This window comes from Denticeps clupeoides, chromosome 4 (assembly GCF_900700375.1).
Source record: "Denticeps clupeoides chromosome 4, fDenClu1.1, whole genome shotgun sequence".
Lineage (NCBI taxonomy): Eukaryota > Metazoa > Chordata > Actinopteri > Clupeiformes > Denticipitidae > Denticeps > Denticeps clupeoides.
The window spans coordinates 18,434,931-18,446,354 of NC_041710.1; the positions used below are offsets into that span (position 1 = coordinate 18,434,931).

The 11,424-nt window shown below is 43.0% G+C and overlaps 2 protein-coding genes across 2 annotated transcripts; both read left to right on the plus strand.

Moving 5' to 3' along the window:
- Positions 1-5,748: 5,748 nt before the first annotated feature.
- LOC114788521 (retinol dehydrogenase 12) lies at positions 5,749-9,280 on the plus strand. The gene is made up of 7 exons (XM_028977175.1): positions 5,749-5,898; positions 6,095-6,210; positions 6,597-6,752; positions 7,019-7,123; positions 7,287-7,496; positions 7,563-7,755; positions 7,894-9,280. Exons 1-7 carry the CDS (start codon positions 5,876-5,878, stop codon positions 7,994-7,996), a joined length of 906 nt encoding a protein of 301 aa, XP_028833008.1. The 5' UTR covers positions 5,749-5,875; the 3' UTR covers positions 7,997-9,280.
- A 181-nt stretch (positions 9,281-9,461) lies between these two features.
- LOC114788524 (protein transport protein Sec61 subunit gamma-like) lies at positions 9,462-10,452 on the plus strand. The gene is made up of 4 exons (XM_028977176.1): positions 9,462-9,602; positions 9,764-9,858; positions 10,129-10,231; positions 10,322-10,452. The coding sequence occupies exons 2-4, from the start codon at positions 9,765-9,767 to the stop codon at positions 10,329-10,331; spliced, it is 207 nt and encodes a 68-aa protein (XP_028833009.1). The 5' UTR covers positions 9,462-9,602; position 9,764; the 3' UTR covers positions 10,332-10,452.
- Positions 10,453-11,424: the final 972 nt, after the last annotated feature.

Sequence of the window (11,424 nt, forward strand, 5' to 3'; positions counted from 1 at the left end):
GTGTGCAGTGTTTCTTTTTCTTTTTTGTGGTGCTCTCTGTGCAGGAAGTTCTAATTCTGGTCAGTGGCCACAAATCCGGTGAACATTAAACACCTGCACCTCACTGCTCTCACATTGTACTAATAATGCAATAGTTAGAAATACTCTCAAGATATGGTTTCAATAGGGGCAGTGGTGGCCTAGCGGTTAAGGAAGCGGCCCTGTAATCAGAAGGTTCGAAACCCGATCCGCCAAGGTGCCACTGAGGTGCCACTGAGCAAAGTACCATCACCACACACTGCTCCCTGGGTGCCTGTAATGGCTGCCCACTGCTCACTAAGGAAGATGGTTAAAAGCAGAGGACACATTTTGTTCTGTCACCGTGTGCTGTGCCGCAGTGTTTCACAATGACAATCACTTCACTTTCACATGTAATGACCACCTTTTTGCTCCAGCATGAGCAACGGTTAGGCTTAGGTTTAGCATGGCGCTAACACACTGTCCATACCCAATCCTTACTGCTTGCCCATTCAGTTCAGTGCATGTGCAACAGTTAGGTTGCTAACATTGCACAGTGAGTAAACCCCTTTGGATGTTCCCATACCTTTAGGATAGAGACGTGCGCACTTTGTGCAGTCATTTTGCATTATGAGCTGCCTACTGGTTGCAATGTATTTGCATCAGCGTATGTGCAGTTATGGGGCCAGGTTTTATGCCGTAGTACAGAGGAGCATCTTTGCTTAATGGGTTAATGCAGTTTATGGGTGCTAGAGGGTGCCAGAGTCCTTGCTGGTGATTTTGATGTATTTCAGTCCACTGATATATTGAGGCAAGTCATCGTCATGATGAAAAGAGAGAAGTCTCTTCATTCATCTTGTAATCTTTTTGTTTGAATTGAGGCCAGCAGGTAGAGTGCACAGACAACTCTTCACTACTCAAACCCAACTGGATGTGGGGATGTGGGGCAGTGGTGGCCTAGTGGTTACGGAAGCGCCCCGTAATCAGAAGGTTGCCGGTTCGAATCCCGAGGTGCCACTGAGCAAAGCACCGTCCCCACACACTGCTCCCCGGGCACTTGTCATGGCTGCCCACTGCTCACTCAGGGTGATGGGATAAATGCAGAGGACAAATTTCACTGTGTGCACCGTGTGCTGTGCTGCTGTGTATCACATGTGACAATCACTTCACTTCACGACTGCAGCACTTCTTACCCCCCCGTGTCCCGCTTACCCCCACACAATAATCCAACAGCCAGCAGGGAGGTTGGTGTGACCATTGCGGCCGAGTTACACTCATGTCCTGCTGTGTGGTCTTGCCCCGGTCCCCCTCAATTGGGCTGATGTCGGGAGGCTGGAGAAGTTTCGACCTGTTCTTCAGACTTGTACGGGTCAGCTGGTCGCAATGTGGCACCACAGTCTTTCGGTGACCCGGCGGACGCACCTGGTACACTACCTCAGACATTTTCTGCAGCACCCATCCAGGACAATTTTGGTGTCAGCCCCTTTTTCCGGGAGGGGCAGCAAACCCCGACCTGCAACCCTGTGAGTAGTATACTCGTTTTTGTTTGAGTGCCTTCGCATCAGATCATGCGCCGCGCACATCTGCTGTTGCGACGCCCGCTCCGTTGGCGGCCCGAGGATTAAATGTTCCCGCCCAAACCTCAGTGCAGCCAGTGTGCAGCAGGTGCTTACTTGCTCAAAAGACCACTGCGCCCGCAGAACAAGGGGGCGAATGTGTGTCCCTGTCCCTTTGGTGCTGCAGGATGGCAAGCTGTGTGACGAGTGTGTGATTAAACTGCTCCGAAAGTCCGTCGCTTTTGGGGTGCTGCCTCTGCGAACACCTGCGCCTCAAAGTTCCACCCCTGGTCGAGTGCTCCCGGTGTGCCGAACCGGCAAAAAAACTCCTCCACCAGAGTTTTTGCCATGTTGATGGCACTCTGATCCGGGACCACACACGCTTCTGGCCACTTTCTGGCATCAGTCTCTGGACAGGGGCCCAGAATGTCCACGTCAACCCATTCCATGGGCATGCCTGTGGTGTGAGGCTGCATGGGGGAACGCGAGCGCCTGCTCTGTCCTCTGTCCTTGCATGAATAGCTCAGTGTCTTACCTGCAGTGTCTTACCTGCAGCCTGGCCAGTAAAAACGGTCCTATAGCATCCTCATCGTTTTGGCTACACCAAAATGTCCAGCCCAAGCAACATGTACCGCTCTCAGCACTGTCGTCCTAAGTTACCGAGACACCACCATTTGCATCCCCGGGGCAATCTGAAGACGGAACAATAATACATTATTTCCAATAAAGTGAAGTGATTGTCATTGTGATACACTGCAGCACAGCACACGGTGCACACAGTGAAATGGTCCTCTGCTTTTAACCATCACCCTTAGTGAGCAGTGGGCAGCCATGACAGGTGCCCGTGGAGCAGTGTGTGGGGATGGTACTTTGCTTAGTGGCACCTCAGTGGCACCTTGGCGGATCGGGATTTGCAATTTTCTGATTATGGGGCCACTTCCTTAACCGCTAGGCCACCACTGCCCCCTAGAGACTCTAACTGAGAGTTCAGCATCTTGGTCAGTGCAGACACCTCCGCCCAGTTCTGTATCGGTTTTGTGCTGACCCATTCGCGCTCGGGGTCTCGCTCTTCACTCTGCTCCAGCCGAGAGCAATCCAGCATCTTGAGCGCATCGCCTTCATCCACTGCACTCCCTGCAGCGAGAACAGCTGTCCCACCCCTTGCTCCACAGCATGCGCACAGAAGCAACACTGTTCAGCCTCACAGGGGTGTGGCAGTGCAACTTATCCAGACGACGCTGGATATCAAAACGCTACTGCTGGAGGGTTTCTATCCATCGTGCGAGCCGTCCTTCCAGGCAACAAAAGCCCAGGAGCCAGGTGAGCGAGGCATGGTTCGTCCTCAACCGGAACTGAGTCCGGAAGTGGTAAAGGGCTTGCACTACTGACAATAGTTCTGCTTTGGCCTGCAGCCATCTTGGCCAGCGGTAGCCGATGGAGTCACAGCTGAATCAGGGGTTATCAGTGTCCACGTCTGTGGTGCGTGCAGGTGCAGGTGATCATCTCGTTCTCCTGCTCGTTCTCCTGCTGTCCAAACCACTGGTCCAATGCATTGAGCAGACTGGAGTAGTCGTGCTCTGCCTGGTCAGGGAAAATTGTGAGCACCTCCCCCTCAAGAGCAAACGCAACATGGACCGCTGTCTCTGCCAGGCTCCACCCATTGTGACACACCCCCAGCCGAACTTGAGCAAGGCAGGGCTCCAGCAGCTTCTGTCCGTCATAGCATGGGAGCTTGACTGTAGAGGGCACTGATGCTGGGAATGCTGCTGACAGATGCCACATTGACGCGGCCAATTCAACTCATATGTTTTGGTCTTGCTCAGCTTTGTCAGTTTACTATCAGAAGCTGTTTATGTAACTCTTCTTCTTGATGCCTTTGCAATTTGATGTTACCATTTACACATAAAAGAAGAGACAAAAGCAAATAATTGCACACAGTCCCAGTCTTTCATTAACAAACCTGTTACAGTTCATCCACTAGAAAGGTTAAAGGTCACCTATTATTAATTTTTTTTTGTCTCTATATAGGTCTTCTTGGTCACCTAATACTACTGCTGAAGTCTCTTTCCGAAGATTCAGCTGTGGTGCAGAATCACAGCCACTTTTAGAGACACACAATGAGATTTTCCCAGAATGCACTGTTTTGGTGTGTGTGTAGCTTTAAATGCTAATGAGGTGGAGAGAGGCGGGTCAAGGAGGCAAGCAGCCTATAGATGTGGAAAGTAGAGCAGCCTTTCATGGACATGATGTCAATAAAACAATTCACTAACCAGACCACAATGTTTGGCTCAAACAGGAAGTTGGGTCTGTGTTTTCACCCAAAAAATTAACTAAGAAAATACACTAGTGCTCATTTTTACATTCAGTCTCCGAGTAACTAAAATGCTTTGCACATTTTCAAGCCATGATGGTAAGTGGAAACCTTTTTTAGGAGAGGATTGGGAAATTATTAACTCCAAACCATGCCGACCTTTTAAAATTTATTTATTTATTTTCACAATTCTTCTATGGAATTAAGTTTACTACGTGATCAGAGAGTGGCCGAGTAGAGTGATATAAGAGAACATTGTAGTTTAATTCACTAAAGCATGTACCAGGCATGTTTGTTGTTTGCATTTATGTATATTTAAATAATTAACCATTGTCAGGGCAATTGTGCAGAGCTCAATTCTGACTGCAGAGGATTTGCTTGTTTATTTGCTCTAAGATGCTTATTGTTTTAGCTTTGTTAATGTTAATTATATACAAACTGTCCATATTATATTTTTTACATAAATGGAACAGTTATAGCATGACTGTACAACTCAATATATTGTGTCTAACGAGGTGGTTTTGATGATGTTGTGTGTTGATGGCAACATTACAAAAATATGAACATACAGATGATAATAAATGAACAGTCATTTGGGAACTGGGAGCTGTGCCACATGAGCCTGCTCTCTGAAAAGAGACTAAATTTACATAACTATTTTGGTTGTTCAGTAAATCAGCTTTTTAACTTTAACTGATGACATTTTATATTTAACAATAATTGGTTTTGTATAACACCACGATAGGAAACAATATGATTGACATGTGGGTGTTTTAATAAACAAAAGAAACATGATGGAATGGCCAGAAGCGCACACAAAGAAAAGAAGTAGCATACTTGAATTAAAGACCAACAGGGGAGTGAGGAAAACCACAATTTATACAGATGTCCCTATTACCCAAACACAACTCGAAACCTCTGGTAGTAATTGAGACATGACACCGACAGTGATTTGGTGACACCTGGTGAGCCGGGGGCACCCTAGCATCACATTTGGAAACATGAGCTTGCTGAAAAATCACAGTGATTCCGTGCTCTTCAATGCAAGTGGCTTGCCAAATAATTTTATGCTTTTATAATACCTGTGTTTTTTTGTGTGTGTTTAGTCTTGCACAATCAGTATAAATCTGCACAATTTCATTATTTAAAACTATGATTAAATCATATTTTTTAAACATACAAAACATATAAGGATATATCTTGGAAGTTCTATATAAGACATAGCACATGGGGACTGTTCGCAGAGGTCAGATTCACTAGTTCTTGAAATAATCTATGTGCATGATTGGTATAGTAGATGACACGCTCTTGATATGACTATAATAAAGATCATGTTTGTGCTATCTGCTGATCACCTATGAATAAGGTGTGTTAAAAGCACAGAAAGAATGGAAATGGAAAGAAATGGAGGGAAAAGGCTATGCTTGTGTGTGTGATGTATTGACAAGAGGGGGTTGTGTGAAAGCTGTCAGTTTATTTCAGTAAATCCAGAAGACATATTTGATGTGATTTTAGAGAACACTCTGTTACATTGCCCCAAAATGTGTCTTATTGTCATGACAACAAGATACAATATTGTTACTGTTCTCAACAAGTAATCTTCTTTCACCCAAGTACTAAAGTGACCAGGTTCTTCAATTGTCTATTGTGTTTGGGATTACAGTGGTCTATTATATTTATATTATACATTTTAATACAAACCTCAAACCTCTAACAAGGAAAACAAATAGATTTTCTTAAATGTTTTATAGATCATCAACATAACAAAACAATGAAACCTGGAGGCCTGTGAACATGTTCAAGTCAGGAGCTGCAACAATGGAACAAGAAAAGTATAACTGTACTGAGTCCCCGGCGATAATCTGAGATTAGGGAACAGTTAATCCCTACCAATACTAAATTCTGCGACAGGGCATGCACGCTTTACAGCTCCTGCGTGTTCACTCTACTACATTCAGGCAAAATGCTGCAAACTATGAAGAACTGACATGACTCAATTTGCTCTGAAGACATGTCTAACATATACACACTGAGGTAAGTCACATCTAGAATGCTGCATTTAGCAACAGTGCACATTTTCTATCATGCTCCTGCACCAGAATCCGCTTAGCTAGAAATTGTGACATGAATTGTTGCAACTCTGAGCATCTGAAATGAAGTGGATAACAAAAGATATAAATTGCTTATAATATGTATTTTATTCAACTGATTAAAAATGTTCCATTCACAGAGCTTTTTTTGGTGGTCAGTGGTCTTCTTCAGCAAGACTTGATGGCCAAACTGTGGTTATTACAGGAGCCAACACCGGCATTGGAAAAGAAACAGCAAAAGATCTAGCAAAAAGAGGTATGTAGCTAATCCCCTTTTTTGGAGAAAATACATGGTATCACCATTTATATTTCCATTTCAGGGCTGCTGGGAACCTATCCCAGAATCTGTTGCTGCACACGAGGTTGCCTGGGTGTCTATGTGTTGCAGAGCAAACACATGCAATACTGCGCCAGGGCCAATTCAGCATCGCCATTCACCTAAAACGCATGGGCTGTGGGAGCATGGATAGAAATCGCCACACAGACACAACCCTGGTTTCTTTATGTTTCGTTCTGCACACAGTGATACCAGTTTGCTTCTCTGCAGCACAGAATATAATGATGGAGGCCTCCAGCCAGTGCTGATGTGTCTGCAGGCCTCCAGCTAGTGCTGATGTGAAGTTGTGGTTTTCCGCTCCGCAGGAGCCAGGGTCATACTGGCCTGTAGGGATGTTGGAAAGGCAGAGGCAGCTATGAAGGACATTGTGGAGGAGTCTGGGAATCAAAATGTTGTGGTCAGGAAGCTGGATTTGTCAGACACCAAGTCCATCAGAGAATTTGCTGAAGCAATCAATAAGGGTAAGTGGAGACTTTGACATTTGTATTCAGTGGCTCTGGTGTAAGTCCTTCTGTACCACAATATAGTTGAGTCATTCATCGTTGCTGGCTAAACATCTAAAACGAAAGTAGAATGTATGTTTTGTCTTTAAAACCATCTAACTGAATCCCACTTCCTTCCTGAAATTTGAAATCAAATTTGGGAAGAATTCACGGGACATTGTGTGTTCATGTCGACATGCAGCGTCTGCCAAAACGAGTTTGCTTTTGACTCCTTTGGTCCACAGAGGAGAGACAAGTCAACATTCTCATCAACAATGCAGGGATCATGATGTGCCCCTACTCGAAGACAGCAGATGGCTTTGAGATGCAGTTTGGGGTAAATCATTTAGGTCAGTGGCACTCATTGAACCTTAAATTACTGCCTTCAAGACATTTAATACTAGTTACGTTATGCATATGAGGACTGCAGCAACTGATTTTATCAAGTCAAAGGTATGATATCACCTGACATCATTTTAAGTGTAAAAACTGAGAATGAAGGATGCCTTTCAGGTCACTTCCTGCTTACCTTTCTGCTGCTGGATTTGATGAAAAGGTCTGCCCCAGCCAGAATCATCAATATTTCCTCCATGGCACACAGATGGGGAACCATCAGACTGGACGACATCAACAGCGAGAGACATTACCACAGCCGACGGGCCTACGGGCAGAGCAAACTCGCCAACATTCTAAGCACCCGCTCCCTGGCCAACAGACTCAAGGGTAAGCTCGTGGGGTCTCTCATAGTGAAAGTAGCGGATAAAGGATCTAATTTTTGACTCCCATAAGGCACTGGGGTGACTGTATATGCTGTCCACCCTGGAGTTGTCCGTACTGAGCTCAAGCGGCATATGAACCTGCCCCTGCTGATCATGTGGAAGGTTGTCAGGCCTTTTACAAAGACTGTCGTGCAAGGAGCCCAAACTTCTATTTACGCTGCGGTAGAGCCGGAGCTGGTGACGGAAAGCGGGGGATATTACAGGTAAGTGCACAGATCGGAAAGTCAAGGTTAATTGGTCAGGATAAATATTCCAGTTAGTTCATTTACATTGTTGTGATGTGTGGGCGCATAACTTCATGCCATCAGCCAGTAAATAACATACATCTTTAATGCCCCCAGTAACTGTGGCCCTGCAAGCTGTTCTCAAGCTGCCAGAGATGACGACATGGCAGAGAAACTGTGGGAGCTCAGCTGCCAGATGCTGAAAATAACCTGGGAATAAACATTGTATGTTGGCCCAAGAAATGCAAGATTTCTGTAGACTCCACAGAAGCATGGTTTGTCTGTTTCCCTTCAGTTTGTGCCAACATTTTAAAATGATGTAAACAAGATATACAGAAATAATCAATGCTACACATAATTGTTTTAACTTTGAATTATTGCAATTTCATTCAAGTCACTGTTTTATTTTTCATTACATTGATGAAAAATATTGTTACTGTGAGGTCAAATAAAAAAAGCATATTCATTTACAGCCTTTATCAGACGGCCTTATCCAGAGCGACTCAGTAGTTACAGGGACAGTCTCCCTGGAGACACTCAGGGGTAGTAAGTGGGGTTTGAACCTGGGTCTTCTGGTTCATAGGCGAGTGTGTTACGCACTACACAGCACAACATTAGCATGCAACCAGTGATGTTTATACAAACAATACATAAACAATGGAAGAAATAAGGGCAAAAAACCTTTCTCCACCACTGTCCACCTGTAGGAGGACAGATACCACGTTATATTACTGCCTTTTGCTTCAACATGCGACCTCCGGTCCACCAGGCGGCGGTTTTGAGCACCGTTCAGACATATTGTCAGCACTAGATGTCGCGTTGAACGGGGTGCTCATGGGAGCGAATGCGTCATTAGAGGCGCCATCTTGGGACGGTGTGGCGCTCCTTTAAAATAAATGAACGTCTATCAGGGTCAAGATGGCATAGATAATTAACGAACCATAAAGCTTTTTTTATTGTCTTGGTTCGTTTCAAATGTTAGACATGTATTTACAACGGAGCTGAGAATAAATTGATAGAGAAGCGGTTTTCGGAAATCGACTGTTATTTTATGTTCAAAATGTAATCTGCATATAGGTATTTTTGACATTCAGAATAAACTTATACTACTTATACTCCTGCTACATGCAGAGCAATGCAAATACAAATGTCAGCAATGTTAGCCCTGTAGCATTGCTACTCATACGTTTATATTTACAAAGCAACGGGCATTTAATGAGCTGAACACAATACATTTTTCAGATTTATTTTATATTTAATATGAAATATGAAAATCCATTTACCTGCTTATTTGGAAAAATTACTATAGCCCGGGCAGGTCCATACGCAGAGGTTTTGTATAGATTTGTCAAGAACTGCAATATTTACAGATGTCAGTACAGAAGCTGTGCCTTTCCTATGGAGTGGAGGTGGTATGATGCTCTGGTCTGTAACATGAATTGCGTTATTTGTCCAGCCTAAAAATTAACATGCAAGATGATCAAATAAAATCTTACTTATCAAATGTTAAGATTTGATCCTTCATTATTAATATTACAATATTTTCGCCCCTGGTGGAACGAGCTTGGAACACCGTCCAAATATGACGGCGCGACTGCCTCATGCTGAGACGCGGAATGGGACATCTAGTGTGTATATATCTGTGGCGTGCAGACGTCTATCGTACTAATATCTATGTCAGCGGAAGTCGTCCTGTGCGCATGCGTCCTGTCAATGCGTCGTCAGCGTTAGCAGCGGTAAATAGGACGTGGCCGTCGTGTGCAGCGCGGAAGTTCTACTGTTAGCATCGTGCGGAGAGGTGTGGCTGTTGCTGTGCAGAAATAAAGGTAATACCACTTCTCTCTTTTTAAAAATGTAATAGTCATAACTGTTACCCCCGCAGTTAAAGCTACGGACTGCCTCTTTAACACGTCTTCTTATTAACATTGGCAGGACTTGTGTCGTAATGATGTCGCTAATCACTGTTTTCCTTTCTGGCTTTTTCCAGCATGGATCAGGTTATGCAATTTGTGGAACCTAGTCGTCAATTTGTCAAGGATTCCATAAGGCTAGTGAAGAGATGTACAAAACCAGATAGGAAAGGTGAAATTCATCTGTTTATATTTAGTAGTGTTGGGATGATTACTCTCTGTCATGGTTAATTCGTAGAAAGTTCCATTTGAACCTTTGCATTGCGTGTTTAAACAAAAACATCTATATTTTTAAATGAAATCTGCTCTGCAACATGTTTGTACATTTCTAAGTTAGATGTTATTCCTCTGAAGGAGAAGTTTTTCACCCATTTTGTCTAAGGAGCACCACAGTGTTATACTGTACTACTATTGAAATATTCTGTTTTTATAATGATTGCAGAATTTCAGAAAATTGCAGTGGCAACTGCAATCGGATTTGCAATTATGGGATTCATTGGGTTCTTTGTCAAGCTTATCCACATCCCAATTAACAACATTATTGTGTAAGTATGAGATAATGTATTGAAATGGTTTGTGACTGTGCTTAGTTTTAAATTTTATATGACCCTTGCCATTGGATCTCTCTTTTGCAGAGGTGGTTAGCCTGATTTGCCGCAGACCCAAGCCTGACCTTATGTTGAAGCTGAATGGACATTGTATATTTAAAATTGTAGTTCGTGTTTGTATTTTGCTTTTTTGTGAATAAAATTGCAACAATGTTTAAGTCCTGCGTGGTGTTGTCAGAGTGTACTGTGGCCCACCAATCAGGCCACAGGGTGTGCTGTTTAGGATACTGATATAATCAAATCCATTATCTCTTTTATACCCACACCCAATCTTTTTGTAATGTATGGAAATTGTCAGATTGGTTGAATATGCTACCTTTATATTCTTCTCGTCAATAACATCTAAATAAGATGTGTGGATTTTTTTTCCCTCTAAATATTAAATTTTGAAATTGTCCATATGCTATGAGGATAAAAAGACAATTAAGACGTTTGTCCCAGCAATTTAATATTCCCTGCATTTTCTATAGTTTTTTATTATTATTACAGATTCATCTGATAATATTTACTTATTTAGACTATATGTCCCTACTATACATTTAGTGTTCTAAAAATAACCATTAAAATTGTTGTATGGTTCTTTATATTTCTGTGTAGGTTTTTTCTGTGCTAATTTCATGATTAATTCTCATTGTAGTTGGATTCTTCCTCCCTTTCTCATTTCCATGAAGTGTTGATCCCAGCACTCCAATGTCACCACACGAATGTGAGCTGCCTGTCACAAAGTCCTGGAACATACACTTGCAAACACATTTACTGTCAAGAGAAGACTGGCATAATGATTTAAATTAATTTGACATGAAAAAAACATCCATATACTCATAATGTGTGTTTTTCAAGGTGCTAAAATATATCTTCATTTTTCTTATGTGCATTAGTACTTTATCTTAAAGTATTACTTAAAGATTTGGACAATTCTGCCACATTTCAAAATGGAATGATTCGCCATGGCTTTATGGAGAAACCATTGTCATCAAACCATTGCAAAGGAATTTGCGATGTTTGAAGATTCGTCTAATGATACACTGGGGATACTAATGACAGTAGAAGCTGTTAGGCATAGTATCATGTTTTGCATAGGGCAACCTGCTGTCTGTCTTGCTGGTTACGCCTTAATACGTTTGCCCTGA